The sequence below is a fragment of the Vulpes vulpes genome, chromosome 12 (genome assembly GCF_048418805.1).
Source record: "Vulpes vulpes isolate BD-2025 chromosome 12, VulVul3, whole genome shotgun sequence".
NCBI lineage: Eukaryota > Metazoa > Chordata > Mammalia > Carnivora > Canidae > Vulpes > Vulpes vulpes.
In genome coordinates, this window is record NC_132791.1 from 178,382,825 (window position 1) to 178,403,339 (window position 20,515).

The window sequence follows — 20,515 nt, forward strand, 5'->3', positions numbered from 1 at the left end:
TGACATAACATTAAAAAAAGTAGATACAAAGTTAGTGGCAAGGTGACAATGAAGTAACTTTGATACTGAAGAACCCATGAGTACATCTAGTGAATGGATCATTTTCTATCTAATTGGAAAGACAAAGCAGGGAAGATTCAATCAGAAAGTTCCAGAAAGTACAATGACTGGTTTTAAGTCATGGATTGGAGACTAGTGCATTCAGAGAAAACTCTGAAGTGTGAATACAGCTATCCCCATTGGGACATTCCGGAAAAGGTAAAAGTTTCTCTGTCCTCTGGTCTATAGGATTTGTTATCAGAGAACAAGCATTAAACAGATGGAGAGAAAATTATGATTTTCCTCTTTGCAAGATACAAGAGGATGAAAATAAAACCAATTACAGTATGGCTTCGTTGCCTCCAGGAAATTTAGAGGAGAAACCTTCAACAAGGCTAGGAAGACAAGGAAGAGCCAGATCATTCCAGAGTCTGAGTATGAATAATGGCAAATGGATGTGACTGCACACATTTTCTATCAATAAGCACATACACAAAATAAAATAAACCAAGAAAGGTAAGTATTATTTGAGTCTCAGTGAACAATTCTAGTGCTTACCTCATAACAATGTATAGATCCAACAAAGACTTTTCCAATGTCCAGCAGTTCAAAGTTGAAGTGGATCTTTGGTCCCATTCCTTCCCCTCTGATTCGGAGAGGCAGACGGATCTCTCGGCCTATAAAAACAATTTAGACTTTATTACCCTGAAAGATGCTTCATTACCCCAAATTATGCACAATGTGTTGCCAATGTAAGCAATCAACAGTACTGCACCATCTCCCTGCAAAAGACCCAGGGAACTACAATTTAAACAATGCTGAAGATTTAGCTTATCTAAAAAAAAAAAAAAAAAAAAAAAAAAAAAAAAAAAAAAAAAAAGATTTAGCTTATCTTTGGGAAACAGGAATACTGGTAGTTTCTTTAGAGAGCAGGTTATCTTCTAATTTAGGCAGATATTTTATCAGGAAAAAAAGACAATTAAAAAATTTAACCTAGTCTTAGTGGTATTCTTAAGTTTCTTGTTAAAAAAAAAAACTAATTTCTCTAAATTAGAGACGTGTGACCACTAATTGATGCTTCTTATGAGAATCACCATGGGGCTCCAAAGGACATTGTTCTCACTGATTTTCAGTAGATTTAGGAAGTTCAGGGTATTAAGGGATATGGGTCTAGGAGTCTTACCCCTACTTTGTAGACTTTCTTTCAGTAGAGGTAATGGGATCCACTAAACAATATCTGTAGTTGCACATCCACAGTGGGCCCAGGGTGAAGAGAGAACACAATCTCTATAGTATTGACTGATTTTGTTTCCTTTTTAAAAATGGGTATATCTTCATTTGATAATACATGACCATTATAAAAATATTATAAAGTGGAAACTCTCACATAATTCCACTACCCAAAGATCACTATTAGTTTTTTAGTGTTTATCCTTTCATACTCAATATTTAAATACTAAAATACTACATGAAATCATATTAAAATAGTAAATACTATATTAAGTTTAATATGAGAGCATATGCTACATACTATTTTGTAAACTGCTTTTTTTCACTTAACAATATACTTGCAACATTTTTACAAACCATCACTTGAAGATTAGGTATTTATTTTTTATTTTTTACAGATTTTATTTATTTAAGAGAGACAGAGCATGAGCATGAGCATAGGGGGCAGAGGCAGAATGAGAGGGAGAAGCAGGTTTCCTGCTGAGCAGGGAGACCAATGTGTGGCTCAATCCCAGGACCCTGAGATCATGACCTGATCCAAAGGCAGATGCTTAATCCACTGAGCCACCCAGGCACCCTGAGGTAAGTCTTTTTAACCAGTGACTCTTGTTGGATATTTAAACGGCTTCCGATTTTTCTTTCATTTTAAAATATTTTATTCATTTATTTGAGAGAGCAAGCAAGTGAGCAGAGAGGAGGGGCAGAGGGAGAAGGGCTTCCAACTTCTCACTCAATAAATTATAATGTAATTAATATCCTTGAATGCATTTATGAACAATTTTCTTATATTTTCTTTAAGCACTTTGAAGATTCTCTATTGTTTCTTGTCTTCCACTGCTTCTATTGAGAAGTCAGCTTCTTGTCTTATTGCTCATTTGAGGTAATTAAGATTTTCTTTTTGGTTTTGGTTTTCAGTAGTTTTACTATGATGTTCCCAGGGGTGGTTTGCATGTATCCTTCCTGGGGTTCATAATGGTTCTTGAATCTGTAGATGAATGCCATTCTTCAGGTTTTGGAAAGTTTCCAGTCATTATGTCTTAAATATTGCCTGTGCTCCATTTTCTCACTTCTTTCCATCCAGATAGATAAACTTTTGCTACATCTTATTTGACTCTGATGCTCTTTTCTCTACTTTGTCTCTGTATGCTTCATTATGGGCATTTTCTTTAGATTTATTTAATTTCCAGTTTATGAAATTTATCTCTAGCTGTACCTAACAGACTATTTAATTCTACTGAGTTCTTAATTTGTCATTATAACTTTTCAGTTACAGACTTCCCATTAGGATTTTTTATAGTTTCCAGGCCTCTGATCAATCTTTCTTTAAAAAAAAAAAAAAACACTGAAAATTTGTTTAACATTTAAAAAAATCTGCCAAATAATTCTATTTTCTGGCTCTCTATGGAGGTTCTATTGTTTACCTTGGTGTTCTATCAGACTGTGTTGTCTCCTCAAATGTGTGGTTATTTCTGACTGAGTGCTAGTCAGCGTATATAAAGCCAAGAGTGGTCATTTGAGGCCCTGAGAAGACATTATCTTCCTCTAGCTTCTGGCTGGTGACTAGAGGGCATTAGGATGCCCTAACCTTTCCACTCTCAGCTAAGATTCTGTGAGAGAATTAAGCCTTGTACCAAAGTCATTTGAGTGACTATCTTCTCAATTCTCCTAAGAAGAATATATAGCTAGTAATATCCTAGGTATAAAGGAGAAGTCAATTCCTCATACACAATCATGCTTTAAAATATTAGAGATGTTCTGGAATCCCAGTGAAGAACTGTTTATTTTTTTATTTTTTATTTTTTGAAGAACTGTTTAAATCAAATTGATAATGGAAAAAGAAGCCAAAGCTGAGCCTCAGTCATTGTGAGTATCGGTGCATTTCCAGTCCTCATTTCACTGGGTCCCATCCTAAAGTCTGGAAGGCTACTAGGGCCCTTTCTCCTTGGGCATCCCATGAACTCCTATGTATCTTCCCTAATTCCATTTAATGTTTAGTCTTCTCTGTAGTGTCTACCAAAAAGGTGGTATTGCTAAGGATAAAGTGGCCCCCAAAGTCTGAATGTCTTGGTCTCTGTCTCTTGGGTGTTGGCCCTGTAACTCTTCACTGTTCTAGTAGTTCTCTTTTGCTTTCAAAAAGGTTTTGAAAATATTTTTCCTTGCTCTTCTAGTTATTTTTAGAGGGAGATGGAAGTGGGGGGAGAGAATATCTATCTAAATTGTCTAGCCCACCATTACTGTAAATAAAATTGCCAGGACAGAGATACACATTTGACATTTTGATAGCTATGGCCATATTACCCTCCAGAATGGTTGTAGAAATTTGCACACAAACACCAAGCAGATTTAAAGGTTTCTATCTCTCCACACACTCTAACAGTGGGGATATTACCATTTTTGAGAATCTTTGACAATTGGATAGATTATCCTTAAATTTACACCATTTAAAGTTCTTTAAGCAAAAATAATATATTTATTCCATGTGTAACATTTTGAAGATTAAAAAACTTTGATGCTCTGTTAGCATTTAGTATTAGAGGAAATTGTGTTAACAATCTTCTAAAATGTAAGTAAAATTTTCAGAGAACCTCATCAACTTACTCCATTATTTTAGAGTTCTAATCTATTAGCAATGATTTGTATTCCTTGGTCAAGAAAAACGTATTTTGACAGGGATCCAACTTTCAGAATGGCAAAGAAAGAGAACTGCAGATATATTGTGGAATAAACAGCAAGACTATTTATAACTGTCAGGCTTAAAGCTTTCCCCATCTGTTACCCTGACTGCATTACTTAATAACAACAATAATAATAAAAGATGCATTGTAATAAAGCAATGAGCCAATGTTTCTTTGGGAATTATTAACTACTTCAAGCGAGATTGTCTTATTTGTAGCTAGCCAGGATAGAATGGGAGTACAAGTGATAACCAGCCTTGCTTTTTAAGAGTTAATCTAAATTTTAAGGTTGCATTACAAATGCTACTTTTCTGCAAGACTTACAAAGCAGGGATTTTTCTTGTCTTGGAAAAAGACAGCAAGAGGGACAAACCTAAAGGAACTAGTAAGCTCTAAGGACAGATTCCTTGTTAGAAGAGTAAAATATTTAAATGTTTTTTAAAATAGGGAAGTTTCCCATCTCTGATTACAGTGTCTTATTAGTTTCACACAAGAGGCAGAGAGATGCACTATAAACCCCCTTTCACAGCTCTTAAGTCTCTGAATGCAAGAGATCTCATTGCATTAAATTCCAAGAAATATAACTAGGGGTTTTCAAAACCTTGCCATCTATCTTAGATGTCCAGTATTATACTTGAGCTCCATTCCCATGCAGTAAGACAAGAAAAAAGAAGGGGAAAAATACAAATAGTGAGAACAAACTGCCACTATTTAAATGTTTTGGGACTGTCCACCTGGAAAATCCTAAAGAATCTATAATTTTTTTAAATTAATAAGATAGAGTAATAGTGATGGTTACCAAATCAAGATACAAAAGTCAACTGCATTTCTACATACAGCAACAATCAGAAAAATTAATTTTCAAGAAACTATTTATAATGGCAACAATATAAAGTACCTAGAAATAAATCAAACACTGTATGCTTAAGATCTTCAAGGGGAAAATCATAAAACTTTACTGAAAGATAGTAACAAAGATCTAAATAATGGAGAACTAGCAAATGTTCTTGAAAAGGAAGACTCAATATCATAAAATTGTCAATTTTCCTCCAACTGATCTATATCTATAATCTCAATGCTCTGCTAAAACACAATGCCAGCAGGCAGAATTTGGTGGAATTTGACAGGTTGATTTATAAAATTTAAATGTAAAATCAAACGGCCAATAATAAGCAAGACATTCTTCGAAAAGAATAAATTAGACTGATTTGCCTTTGATATATTAAGATCTATTATAAAGCTATTATAATTAAGATAATGTGGTACTGGGGAAGAAGGTGCAAAATGACTAAGGAAACTATAGAACTGAGAATAAATGTACACATATATATGAATTTAATTTATGACAGAGCAGGTACTGAATGTTAGTAAGGGAAGATAGGCAAGGTTATACAGAGCCAGAACAACTGGGCATCCACATGGGATCTGCAGTAGACTGAATAATGGCCCCCCAAGGATGGCCTGTGTCCTAATTCTTGTAAGTATAAATATATATATAAATATCTTACATGGAAAAATATGTGGTTGAGTTAGGAATTTTGAGGTGGGGAGATCATTCTAGATTATCTTCATTACTGTAGCTTAAAAACTGTCTTGAAATCAGGTAGTAGTGGCCTTCCAATTTTGTTCTTTTCCAAAGTTGTTTTGGCTGTTCTAGGCTCTTTGCATTTCCATATGAATTTTAGAATCAGCCTGTCAATTTCTACACAAAAAGCAGCTAGAATTTTTATTCAGATTGCATTGAATCTATAGATAAACTTGAGGAAGAAGTAACATCTTAATGATACTGAATTTACCCACTTTTTAACAAGGTACAATTCTCCATTTATTTAGGTCTTTAGTTTCTCTCAGCAACATTTTGTAGTTTTCTGAATGCAGGTCTCACACATCTCTTGTCAAATACACCTCTAAGTATTTAGGATTTCTTAGTGCTATTGTAAGTGATATTGCTTTTTTAAATTTCAATTTCCCATTATTCACTGTATAAAAATACAATCAGTTCTCTCTATATAGATCCCGTATCCTATAACCTTGCCACACACTTTTTAGCCTTCATTTAAAACAGATATTCCCAAGTACAATCTCCACAGGTTTTGCTTCAATAAAACATAGATGAAACCCAAGAAATCTACATTTTTAATGATCAGCTAGAGTGAGCCTATGCAGATTCTCTAGGGACGTTACCTCATGAATGAACACTGTTAACTATGTTAACTTCCAACAACATAGCAGAGTAAGCTGACTCAATCCATCCTCCATTTCAAATACCAAAAAAAAAAAAAATCTTATTAAAAATATAACAAATATGTATTTTTAATACTTATCTGAGCTCAAAAGGAAGAAAGGAAAATACCAGGCAACAGAAATGAAAAAGGAATTTGGAGATTTGTAAAGTTCACACAGGTCTTATGGTCTAGTGGCTTCAGTTTTAACACCTTCACAAAAACAGGACATTTGGCTTTGTTCCTTTCTGGGAATAAGGAACTGAACTTAGATCCTTGCATAAATCCAGGACCTTGGAAAGGAAACAAGAAGAAAAATTCTGTCTATTGGTCTAGAGAAGCATTAATGAAAATTGTCGTCTCCCTAGTTCTCTCAATAGGGGAAAGAGGTTCCTATGAGAGATCGAAATCCCAGATACAGATATGGATCTAAATTTACCCTATATGATAGGTGAAAGAATCAGAAGCTGAGAAAACAAAAGTTGTAGGATCCTGAAAAACTGCTCTGCGGGAATACTTCCATGATCCAACACCCATGCTATCTTTTTGGCTTTTGTATTTGGGCTTTTGTAACAAAAATACCACAGACTGGGTGGCTTAAAAAACAAACATATTTCACAGGTGGAGGAGCCCAAGATCAAGGTGGCAGCCGTGACGGGCACTGAGGTGGGCACTTGACGGGATGAGCACTGGGTGTCATTCTAGTTTACAAATTGAACACCAATAAAAAATAAATTTATAAAAAAAATTAAAAAATTAAAAAATTAAAATAAAAAACAAGGTTAAAAAAAAAGGTGGCAGCCGATTCAGTGTCTGGTGAGAACCACCTTCTCACAGCGCCCTCACATGGAGGAAGGGGTGAGGGAGTGCTCTGGAGTCTCCTATATAGACACTAATCCCATTCATGAGGGCTCTCCCCTCATTACCTAATCACCCCTCAAAAGTCCCACCTCCAAAATACATCACATGGAGGATTAAGTTTCAACATATGAATTTTGGGGGAACACGAATATTCAGTCCACAGTATGTGCTAAAGATGGGCTTACAATGCTAACATTTCAAAGCATCTGAAGAAACAATGCAGCATGAAGAATATATTTACTACAAACACGTAAATTAGTACTCTAAGAGTTTGAGATAACAGAAACTCTAATGTTGCATTCTTAAAATCTCTCAAGAGGCAAATGAAGAAATAGAAACCATAATTAAGGAGGAAAAAAAGAAAGTATTAAAATGATATAGAACGTCTAAAGCTGAAAAGCCAAGTTGATGGAATTAAAAACTGAATAAATGAATACCAAAGAGTAAAAATAGCTAAAGAATTAGTCAACTGAGAGAAAGATCTTAGAAAAATACCCAGCATGTACCAAAAAGAAATGAAGAAGTAAAAAAATGTAAAGAAGTTAGAAGAGATGGTGATTCAATGGGAAGGACATATATCTGTAAGAATTTCCAGGAGAAAACTGAAATTATGAGAGAAAAAAATATCAAAGAGATAATCATTGAAAAATTCCAAGAGTGATAAAAGATTCTTAGACTGAAGAAGCAGACCAAGTACCTACGTAGGATAAACAAAGGCAACTCCATCACAATGAAACTGTAGAACACCAAAGCATAAAGTGATTCTGGATATCAGTCTGATACAGGAGACAGGTAACTTAAATGATAATCAGACTGCAGTAGATTTCCCGCATCAACAATCTGCTCCATTGTCTATGCTATGAGGAAGCAAGTCGCCTCATGGAGAGGGCATGGAGAGGGGTTCTAGCAAGTAGAACCTGGTGAGGTCCCTGCCAACAGCCAGGATTAACTGCTAGACCTGTAGGTGGATGAGCTATAAAATACCAGCCTTCACCTTCTGGCCTGTTCAACAGTCTCCAGGTAGAGAAAAGAGGAGTTGTCCTTGCAGAATCCTGACCAAACTACAGATCTGTGAGCAAAATAATCGGCTGCCACTAAATTTAGGGTGGTTTGTTATACAGCAAAAGATAAAAGGAACAAAATGGCTTAAATAAATTAAGGCTTTTATTTTGCTCACCTACCACGGACATTAGGAAATGAGGATTTCAGGGAGGGGAGGATTTAGGGGCTTAGGACATGCTGCTGCTGCTGCTGCTGCTGATCAGTAAGGATGAAAAGAATGAATATTGATTGAATAGCTACTTTCTTTTCATGTTCTAGAACCACCCAATTGTACTTATTGTAGCTTTTAAATAAGTTTTAACATATGGTAGGGCTAGTCCTCCCACATTATTCTTTTTTTCTGGATTTTCTAAGCAATTCTAGCTCATTTATTTCCTCCATAAGAACTTTAGAACCAACCTAACTAAAAACAAAAAACTTTGATATTACCACTGGGATCATATTTTATTTACAAAGAGAACTGATCTATTTATGCTGTGGATCTTCCTGACCAAAAACATCGACATACCTTTCCATTTGTTTAAGTTTTCCGAAATCTGAGCATGCATTCATAGATACTTATATATTATTCCCTGTATTCCTTATGCTTGGAATATTTGATAATTGAACATATAACTTAAAGTAAATAGTGTAGTTGATCAAGAAAATAATTTCTTATTCATAGAACTAAGAAGCCTTATATTATTATGAGGTGGCAGTCTGATGAGTTTTGAGAAAGAAAACCTACAAATATGTAAAGCACTACTCACTTATTACTCCAAAAACCCAACAATGCTTTCAATGATTGACGAGTTTTAGCTTTCTCTCTCCTAAGTATCCATTCTTTACTTCAACTGGGATAAAGATCAAAAGCTCTAAATTGTGCTAAAAATTCAGATACTTCTTCTGACGGACAGAATGAAAATGGACACTGCAGTTTCATTTTAATTGGGTCCTTAAAGGAAGCAGATACATCTGGCATCCTTTCCACCATGCTGCTTTTTCACATTTGACTCTGAAGCACCCACTAACGATGTTATCTAGCAATATATTTCACAGTTTAAATCAGAAAGTGTTGCTTCCTTTGAAGTTCCCATATGGTGATCCAAACCAAATGTGTGCGGTTTCCCGTTGAGTTTTTTTAAAAAAAGGTAATCTTCATGATTAGATTAGGAATTGGAAAGTCAAGAGAGATAAAAAGTCAGTTTCAAGCTACAGAGCAGACCATCAGTAAGTCTTTATAAATATCTAACATACAATTTAACTACTTCTAAGAAAATCTGAAAATTTCAATGAAGAAAAAACTTCAGTTTCAGATGAACTGAAAAGATTGGAATGATGTTATAGTTCCTATGTTCAGATTAAAGCAGGTCACTTGCTTGCATAGGGCCCTTCCGTGATTCCCCATGGCAGTCAGGAGGAAGTCCAGGGTTCTCAGTCTGGCAGTCAGGGGCAGCTCTCCCCGCACTACCTACTCCCCTGGGTCCAGCTCCATCTCCTGCCCGCTCCTTTCCCCTCCCAGTCTCTCTGTCTCTGTCTCTCTGGCAGCCACATGCTAAGAATTTGCGATTCTTTTTCATTTCATCCTCTTGCCATGTACTTGCACAAAGTGTTCCCAGCCCCACATCTTTTTTTTTTTTTTACTTGACTAACAAATACTTCAAAAGGGTCACTTTCACTGGGGAGCCTTCCCTCAAAACCCCTGACTGAGATGTGCGCCCTGTATGCTCTTCTATCTCACACTCATTCACTGTGTAGCACTGCAGTTAATTGTTGGAGATGTGTTAAATTGCACGCGTGTCAAGAGGCCTCCTTCAAGACCAGTGATGCTGGCCTTCCCTACTACTTCCTGTCTCTGAGCATATATTGACAGGGTGGAACACTATACAACAATGAAAGTGAAATGCAACCAAGGCTGCAAGCAAAACATGGATGAGACATGCAGATTGATTCCAATTATGTATGTTTCAAAAATAGGTTGTACCAAATTCCTTTGTTCATGTTGCACACACATTGGGGTAAAAACTAAAGATAGAAGCAATGAAAGATGACCACTAAGGACAGAATGGTGATTTTCTCAGGGGGAGGTTGGGGTGAATGGAGTGTGACTGGGAAGGGACACATAGGGGGCTTTCTCATGACCTTTGTCAGGTCATGTAACGCATTCACAGTAACATATTCATAGGTTCTGGGGATTAGGGCATGGACATCCTTGGGAGGCTGTTACTCTGCCCACCACAATATATTTTATGCACATTTGTGGATCTATGTCCTATTTCGGATCTATGTCCTATTTCTTAGTGACAAAAGGTTAAAAATTAAAACTACAGTATGTAAATACAAAGGATTCCTATAAGACCACGAAAAAAGAGTGACACTTTTTATTTAGTATTAATGGTATAATCTGCAAGAGATATTTAAAAAGCAGTGTTAAGGGATCCCTGGGTGGCGCAGCGGTTTGGCGCCTGCCTTTGGCCCAGGGCGCGATCCTGGAGATCCAGGATCGAATCCCACGTCGGGCTCCCGGTGCATGGAGCCTGCTTCTCCCTCTGCCTGTGTCTCTGCCTCTCTCTCTCACTGTGTTCCTATCATAAATAAATAAAAATTAAAAAAAAAAAAGCAGTGTTAAAGGGTGCATAGGTGGCTCAGTTGGTTGAGGGTCTGCCTTCGGCTCAGGTCATGATCCCAGGTTGGGCTTCCTGCTCAGTGGGAAGTTTGTTTCTCCCTCTCCCTCTGTCCCTCCCCCTTGCTCCTTCTCTCTCTCTCTCTCTCTCTCTCACTCAAATAAATAAACAAAACCTTCAAAAAATAAAAAATAAAAATAAAAGGCAGTATCAGAACCACTGTGTAAAGTATGCTATCATTTATGCAAAGAGGCATGAGGGGGAAGCATAGCCAAACAAAGCAAAACAAAACAAGGGAAGGGGCTTTTTCTAACTGCCTAAGAAGTATTTTTTAGTGACCTAAAGCCAGGAGGTTTTACCAACTCTTTGAAAATAATACTAAGGAATCATCAAGAGCTCTTGAAAAGACACAGAATTACATGGAATTTACAAGGAAGATAATATGGAATTACAATGTAAACAAAACCCTTCTCTGGCAATCATGTCTTTTAATAAACCACTAACAAAATAAAGAAGAATGTCATCCAGATGGAAAATTATACTATTCAGTTTATCCAGGATGTGAATTCTGTGGCAGAATTCAGAACTGCAAACAAAACAATAGATGAATACGACTAGTTATGTAATGTTTGGGAACCTCCTGGAGAGCAGCCAACCCCCTGGAACGTGGCCAAGCACGACATCCCAGGGGAGTCATAGATGGGAGGGAGGTCCTACCACCTGTGGCACCCCGGCCACTGGAGCATTTCCAGCCTGTGTCTGAACACTGCTGTACCAGCATTTCCTCCAGACCCGTTAAGAAGTCTCAGGCAAATGATGCCGGTGGGAAGTGTGGAACCAGATTTATGTCAATCCTGAAACTCCAAGTCCATTCTACATTTGTTCTGGAGCCATTTTGAGAATCCTACATTCACAGGCAAAGGGGAGACCAGAACAAACTAGGATTCGTTCACTCATCCATTCATTGTTTTCATTTAGTTGCTCATCCATTTAATCAATGTTTACGAACGGCTTTATCTTCCAAGTGTGATCACAGCATAAGACATAGAGTGTAATTTCAATATATAGATTTTTTTAAACCAGCCAAACTATACTATTTTGCTTAGACATGACTACATAGGCAGTAGACTTATACATGAAATAAACAAATAAAAATAACTATCACAAAAGTCAAAGTGATTGTTACTTCCACGGAAGATGAGGGAAACATCATCAGGAAGGGACACACATACCTAGGGGAGGAAGAGGGTAGCAGTCTTGACCCAAGCAGCCCATTCTTATGCACTGTTCTTAGACTGCTTGACCCCTTGATACACAGAGAAAAGTGACTATGTAGATATGGACTAAAAACATGCTAGGTAGAGCAGAATAGTGGGATTTCTGCACTTGAAGCTACTAGCACTCTTACTATTCTCTCTCTCACCACTTAATATTTTATTATTAAAATAACCATCACACCTGTAAATCCAGGGAGACCTACACATTACAGAACAGAGATAAGTAGCACTAAGCACTCTGAAAATTAAAGCCATTTTCTTATCCTTATATACAAAGAACAACCACGGACCAGAAGGCATTGGAAGGATCCCTATGACTGCATACTTGCTACCTTGGAATTTTCTAACAAATAAATATTTCTCCTGGCATCCTTATTTAATAGCATTGAATGGCATTTAATGTCATTTATTACTCATGTTTGATTAAAATCTGGTTCTTTGAGAACAGATGATCAGCCCTGTAGGTCTAACATCAGACTGTTAAGATTTTCAGAATAAGAAAATGAAGAATAATGGAGGATAGTACATTTTAAAATTATATATTTTCCAAGGACTAAAGTAATACATGAGTAATCAGACTCAAATGGTCCACAGAAAGCTGAGGAGGATGAACTAGAAAACTCACACCTGGACATGGCTTCATGATATTTCAGACCTCAAGTACAAAAAGAAAACTCTAGAAAATATTGAGAGAGAAACAACAGGCCACCCATCAAGAAATGCAAAATAGGTGACTTCAGACTGCTGGACTTTTACCATAAAGTTGGCACAATGTGCCAACACATTTCTGAGAGATGACTTTGAACCTAGTAATGTCAGCTAAACCATCAGGTGAGAGTGAGAGCAGAATAAGACATTATCAGGCATTCAAGGATCAAAGTTCCTCTTCCATAGGCCCTTCCTGAGGAAGCTACTTGAGCAAAGTAAGAGTAAAAAGATATAATGGAACACACATGGAAACTTAAAAAAATTTCTGAGTAACGGCTGTGCAGGAGAAGGTGACTTAGAATGAGAAGCTGTGAGGCTCTAAGAAAAAGGACTTCAAGGAAAAGAAGAGCATACATTCTACAATTAGGGATGAAGAAATGAAGAATTAGAAACATCCCAAAACCTGCACAAAAGACTCAACTCAGTGATGAAGTGAGCTAAAATGAGGTATAATAGTGAGAAGCGATGAACAGCTAAGAAAGAGAAACTATTTGCCACAGACCTTGGGGCCATTTTTTTTAGTAGTTAACATTCACCAGCGGAGGTCAGTACATTCAACCAACAGAAGATAAATGTAATCCCAGGGTAAATTTGGCCCTTCAGTGTATAAAATCCATGTAGACAAAATAGAGGACTTAAATATGGTTACCAATCATTTTAATACAAAAGTAGGACAACTCACAGAAGGAAGGAGAAACAGGGTGGAACGGTGGTAGGCAGGTCAGGGGTCCCAATACCCTTACATGTCAAGAGATACTATAGAGTTAATGGAACAAAAATATAGTTTTCAGTATATTATTTAAGGCTATAAATAAAACTCATAAAATAAAATATAATAAAAATAATTGAGTTGCCAGGGGCTGAGGTAGGGAATGCCTGCAAAGCAGCATGAGGGAACTTTATGGTGTGATACAAATATTCTGTATCTTTTTTTTTTTTTTTTGGTGCCAGTTACATGACTGTTTAGGTTTGTCATAGTTCACAGAACGATACACCAAAAAATGGTGAACTTCACTGCATGTAAATTATAACTCAGTAAGGCCAGCAAGGGGACAATGAGATTATATATGAACTAAATCTTCATCCATCTTAGTGGGGGAACTTAACAGGTAATATGTGAAGCTGATAAATCAACAAAAAGCAATTGATATAAGCATAGAATTAGCAAGGAAAATTACCACCACAAAAAACAGCTAAAAGTGCTGCACGAAAGCAACACTGGAGAAAGAGACTACTAGTCAGCTTTATAATCTTACTATTTATCTGTTTTACTTATTTATTGGCACCAGCATTTAAAAAAAAATATGAGACATTTTTTAAAAATAAAAAAGCTTCCAGAGTAGCACAAAGAACCTCCATACACCCTTTACCCAATAACCTCCATATAGCAAAGGATCCAGTCCAGGCTCACGTTACACCCAGATGTTATGTCTCTTGAGTCTCACTCAATCTCACTCAAGACAAGTCTTTTCTTTTCATGAGCTTGATGTCTTTGAGGATTACAGGCTGGTAATTTTGTTTTGTTCTTCAATTTGGGTTTGCCTAATGTTCCCCCACATTTAGACCCATGTTAAGTATTTTGGCCCAAATATCATTGAAGAGATGCTCTGTTCCGATTGTGTCCTAGTGAGTAGTACATGTGGTTGACTGCCATATTACTGCTGGTATTAACTAAAATAACATCTCCCAGATTTCGTCACTGTAAAGTTGGATTTCTCCCTTTTATAATTAATAAGCATTTTGAGGTAGGATATTTTGAGACCCACTAAATATTCAGAATGCTTTTTGTCTGAATTGGTCATTACTATGATTGCCAAATAGTAAATTTTTCTTCAGTGGATTCATAGATTCCTATTTATTCAGTGGATTATAATCTATTAGCATCATTATTGTTTTTTATTCTTTTTTTTAAATTTTTATTTATTTATGATAGTCACAGAGAGAGAGAGAGAGAGAGGCAGAGACACAGGCAGAGGAAGAAGCAGGCTCCATGCACCGGGAGCCTGATGTGGGATTCAATCCCGGGTCTCCAGGATCGCGCCCTGGGCCAAAGGCAGGCGCCAAACCGCTGCGCCACCCAGGGATCCCTGTTTTTTATCCTTAACTTGTTACTAAATGTGGTCAGTGGGAGTCCCTTTTCTGGCTTCTGTATCATTCTGACATGCCCCTGTCATTCTTTGAGCATTTCCTTAGTTTCCAACATAATAGAATGTTCCAGGCTCATCTTGTTCTTTCCCTGCCTCAGACCTGGAAAAAGTCCCTCTTAGAAGAGGTTGGGATTCAGAAACCAAGCTTTGGGTATGCGGTGTGCTCTAGAGTGTTACTAGAGTCTTGAAGCTGACAGGACCTCTCAATGGTCACAGCTAGGAAATATGTACATGTATATACGTAAACATATAACATTTACACATATATCCTATATCTGAGTATATCAACAACCATGAGTTTATAGTGATAACTCCAATTCCATTCCAATACCAAAACTCACCTTAGCCTTTCTCTCTCTCTCTCTCTCTCTCTCTCTCTATATATATATATATATATAGGCAGATACATATATATCTGCCTCCTCTAAGAGTGAAAAATACTGGCTTTTGTTATCCTCAATATATTTACTTTTTTGTTTAATTCTTCTATCTGTATCCAGTCTTCTGAAGCTATTAGATTGCTACTCTATTTATATATCATCCATGCTGATTCTGGCCACTGCCAGAATCCTCCTTGGCCTGCATTATTTTGACTAAAAGTTTGAAAAGGAAAAATTAAATAGCCAAATACTATAAAAAGAACAAAAAAGTAATTTTTTGAGAATTTGTGTCAAGTAATATTCTTACTGCTCCAAAAATCAAGAGTAAACCCAGATCCATGGTTTCCCATTCCCCTCGACCACACCACAATTGTAATGTACTTCAAAGTTCGATCTGTTATAGAAAAAAATGAGAAGTGCACAACTTGACTCTATTATTCCTCTAGTAATATCACATACTTCCTATAGTCTAAACACCCACACACACACATACACACACAGGCACCCCACTTGATGCTCTGGGCACTTGGTAACTTGAGTTTATCATACGGGGAAAGTCTTTACCTGAAATGTCACAGTAAACTGTCTGCTGGTAGAGCTTGGCTTCCAAAGGATTAAAGTACACCGTAATTTCAGCTGATGAATTAGGCCAGACATCACCTTCCTGAAAACCATGAAAGAATCATTAAAAAATAATGTGATAAAAAAGTGCCTGAGTGTCTCAGTCAGTTAAGCATCTGACTCTTGATTTTGGCTCAGGCCATGATTTCAGGGTTGTAAGATTGAGCCCCAAGTCGGGCTCCACACTAGCGCAGAGTCTGCTTGAGATTCTCTCTCTCCCTCCCTCTCTGCTTCTTCCCCTGCTTGCACACACACTCTATAAATAAATAAATAAACAAATAAATAAATAAATAAAATCTTTAAAAACAACAAATCCCAATGTGATGAAAAGAAGGCACTGCTTTTAAATGTTGCTATTATGTTACAACTTCAGGATTTAAAGGAAATATTTTTACAACAAATAAAAGCACTATTTTACCCAACAGATAGTAAATTTATGCTACTTGCTAAGAGATGGTACAATTTGGAAATGAGCTTCAAAGATATTTTAAGTGAGTTCATGAATATAGAATTACTAAAGGATGTTTAGAACATTTTTAATATTTGAGTATTCAGTGGACATTCATTGTATGCCAACAGATGGCCAGCACTGGGCTTCAGAGATGAAGAAAGGTGTGGTCTGAGATTGCATGGAATGCACATCATAAAAGGATGATAAATATGTATTTAAATATTTTATAATATGTGTGAGAGATGCGGCACCTTATATACATACAGGGTCCAGATGGGCATACTCTTGAGGTGATAGCATGAAATACTCTATTCTGTGAAGACATAGCAATGGCCCAAGGCAAAACAATGACCAGATCAAATATTGATTCTAATCCCTTGTGATATTTCTCATTTTAATGCAAGCCACTCAAAAGTCATAGTAAAGAAACTGAGTTTTGAAATTATAATACAACATGCCACATATGAAAATCCCCTTGAGGTATTCTTTGAAAAGTATTTTTGTATTAACCATGTAACCTGGAACCTCTCCATTAATTTTTCAGGGCTATAAAAGATTAGTAGCACCTGCCTCAAAAGGATTTCCCACCTGAGGTCTGAGAAAGTCATGCAGGTCACATGCTTTGCCCCATGCTTGGTACAGAGTAAGAGCTCATTAAATAACTGTTTAGTATAATTGATGCTATTTTTATGCCACCTAGAAAGAATAAGATGAAATTACTAAAAAAACTGGGGAAGAAAAAAGTATGTATTTTTCAATGGTTTTTATAAGTAGACCAAGTAGGGCATAAGTGATAATCACATCCAAAGATCTACATTCCCCTGGTGGGTTTAGATACCGCTTTGTTTGGGGGTGTAGAATGGACACAGATAACCGTTTTATCTAAACCAACTGACTAAAGGACCTACCTTGGATCCCAAGAAAACCTATGCTAGAAAGTCTCACCAGGACAGGAGGAAGTGGCCCTAAGGATATACTGGAAATCAGACAAGCTCAGTACATGGGGAAAAATTCAAGCATCTTATAGTTTGGGGTGAGCCAGACCACTTTCAAAAGCATTATCCCAGCAAAAGAGTCCAAGGTCCATATGCATACAAGAAGGCAACACACTTAAGTTCTATCCCAGAAGCATTCCGGGACACCCCATCTGATAATCATCTGATGATCAGAACTGGTAGGTTGGAAAATGGTAGGAAGACAACACTCCAGAGGTGACCAGAATCTCCCCAGAGAAGGGAGTACTGATGATTGGATGTGATACAGAAGAGGATCATCTGACACAGAGGCTCCCAGAGACCGAGAAGCCCTTCTGCTTCAGACGGAATCTGAGTCCATGGGGTTCAGCCAGAGTGAATGGGACCATGGGCTCAGTGCTTTCTTATCCTGGGCTGTGATGGTTTTACTGTGCTTGCAACATCTGTTAGTAAATTGTAGCTTTTACTGAGCCCTGGAAGAAAATTCAAGGACAAATCCTATCCTAAAACCCTCTCCTGGGTTTGTCGCAGGTAATGTGCATTTAGAGGACTATATCTATAAAAACAGAAGTGTGGTCATTCGGTTTCCTCTCACAGAGGGATGTTTTCAATATTAGGTCATCTGAAGGAGTTAGGAACATGTAGAAGGACAGTTATTTTTCAGTTGGTATTAAAATAAAAGTGAAATAACTTCTATTTCTTTGGAGCAAAAACTCAACATAGCACTTCCTAGCAAGTCGAAGAAAATAAACCTCAGAAACAGGTGATCAGCCTAAGCTGACCCCACTTTCACTTACATTGCTCTGAAACATTTCATATTACTTCTCCAACCCTCCTGAGATTAGCTTCCATGTCACTTGAGTCTCCGAAAAGAATGTTCCCTTCATTACTGCTTGGTTTTAAAGTCTCTTTCTGGAAACCAAAACATTCAGAATTTTCCCTGGCCCACTCTACCATCAATATCCTTTCTTCTCAGTCCTCTAAAAGCAGCCTCATCACACAGAAACCCTGCTGTTCTGCTTGTCTTCCACGTATGACCCCTCTCCCATCACTGTCTATTCTGTTCCAAATGAGAGATTGAGTCTATAGGATATTATCTGTAAGTGACCATGTTTTGTTTGTTGAAAATAATTGTCAAGCTGGCCTTCAGTAATGCTATAATCATGTTCCTTCATGGTCTTATTATTTTGTCTTTATCCTCAGATCCATAGCTGCATTTCACTTATCAATCAAGTGGCCTTCTAGAAGGAATCAGCTTTGAATTGAATTGAGTTCAAATTGAACTTTGAAGTTGGATCAGCTTTTCAGGTCTAAAGCTAACTCTCACGTTGCAGCTTTTACTCAAATGTTAAATGTCTCTGGAAATGGAACTTCATGTCTCGTTCTGGAACAAGAACAACCAACCAAGTGACCTAATGGATATAGTTCCGAGACTTTCAGTAAGATGTCTATGAACACACTGCCACTAGTTCATAACAGGTGATTGACACCATCATGAGAAAAGTATCCTTTTAAAATTATCTTCCAAAAAAAAAAAACTTACATTGATGATGACTAAAGGGACTCTTTTAAAAATCTCCCTTGAAAATCCTTAAATGAAAAATATTTTAAAAATCATCTTCCTTCCCACCTATCACCCATCTCCCTCTCTCCCTCCTTTCCTTCCTACCTCCCTCCGTAGGTGCCTCCCTCCCTCCCTTCCAATTTTAGTATATGTGCTGCCAAAGCGAGCACCCTCCCTCCCTTCCAATGAAGGATTATTTCTTGCGAATTTTGCAAAATCAGAACCCAATGCAAGCACGGAGTTACATATAGGTTTAATCACTTCGTTTATCTGGAAAGTAGTTTACAGTATGACTCAATGCTTACACTGGTCACATAAAATAGTTGCATTTTAATCTCTAACTTAAATTTAGAAGAGTGATCTAAACATTTGCTACTCAAATATTATACGTTCTAATCATATTCCCTAATCTGATAAGACTGAATCACATCTAACACTACATCATAATATTGGCAACCATTAACCCAGAGCTCATGTCCCAACACTGTGTTAAGTGCTGATACACATTATCTATCTTAAACTTTACAACCTTGCGAAGTATTATCCCCACTTTAAAGATGAGACAACCAAGGCAAACAGAAGTTAAGTATCTCACCCAAGACCATACCAACTGTTAAGTGGCAGAGCTAGGATTTTGGAATATATTTTTAATTTCCTGAACCCGCCTGCAATTATAACAAAAGGCCAGGCCTCACCTTTCTCACGTTGTAAACAAAATGGCAGAAGATCTCTAAAAACACTACAACTGATAATCAGGCTTAGATGAGGCCAGCATGACTTGGTGTTCCCATCTGGTGAACAAAGCAGGAGGCACTGTATGCTCATATGTTCAGGTACCTTGGAAGGTGACTGACTCACAGGGGGTTCTTTTGGATGATACAGTCAATATTGCAGCTCTTGAGAAATGCACTGGAAGATCTTTATAAAGCTATCCTGGTTGGGTCGGGGTGCAGTCAGCTCAGAACAAGGTCAGTGAAAAACGATTTCAAAGCAGCTGTATAATGTGTGATGAATTCTATCATGTTCCGCCAAAATGGAAAAAATCCTGACTACGTAAACAGATATTTTCAGCTGTGTTATCACATTTAAGGAAAATTTTTAAAATTTCTCTTGAGGAAATAAAAATATCTTTTTTTTAAGGGTTGCTGTTGTGGTTTGTCTTGTTTTGTTTTTTGAGAGGGAGAAAGAGAGAGGGAGAATGAGCAGTGGGGAGAGGCAAAAGGGGAGAGAGAGAGAGAGAGAGAGAGAGAAAGAGAGAAGCAGACTCCCTTCTCAACACCCTCCCTTCCTGTCTTCTCAACAGGAAGCCTAATACAGGGCTCGATCCCAGGACCTGGAGATTGTGGCCTGAGCTGAAGGCAGAGGCCACCCAGAATGCCCCCCAAAATATCTTCTTAATCAAATTTCTATCAATCAATTAAAAAAAAGAAGCGCTGATGAAAAACCACATCTGAGTCACCTCCTGAGATCGCTCTTCCAGAATCTGTCAGAGCAGTGAGAGAAATTACGGCTCCCCTCATAATCACTCAGGCCAAGTTGAAGTTGTCTCAAAGAGAAATAAGTGGGGGAGAAATGGAAGTTGATATATTAAAGGTAAACTTCCGTAATCATCCTTGAGAGAAGAGATTGAGTTGGCACATGACATATCAGGAGACTTTCTACTCCAATGTAATTCCTGGGACAAGACACTGTGATTTTAGT

At 37.3% G+C, this 20,515-nt stretch overlaps 1 protein-coding gene across 1 annotated transcript in view; it reads right to left on the minus strand.

Moving 5' to 3' along the window:
* Window positions 1-20,515, minus strand: part of HYDIN (HYDIN axonemal central pair apparatus protein) — a 332,032-nt gene that overhangs the window by 223,539 nt on the left and 87,978 nt on the right. The window contains exons 10-11 of the mRNA XM_072731571.1: window positions 15,769-15,868; window positions 598-716 (exon numbers count right to left, since the gene is read on the minus strand). Coding sequence (XP_072587672.1) covers window positions 598-716; window positions 15,769-15,868 — 219 coding nt within the window. The remainder of the gene's footprint in view (window positions 1-597; window positions 717-15,768; window positions 15,869-20,515) is intronic.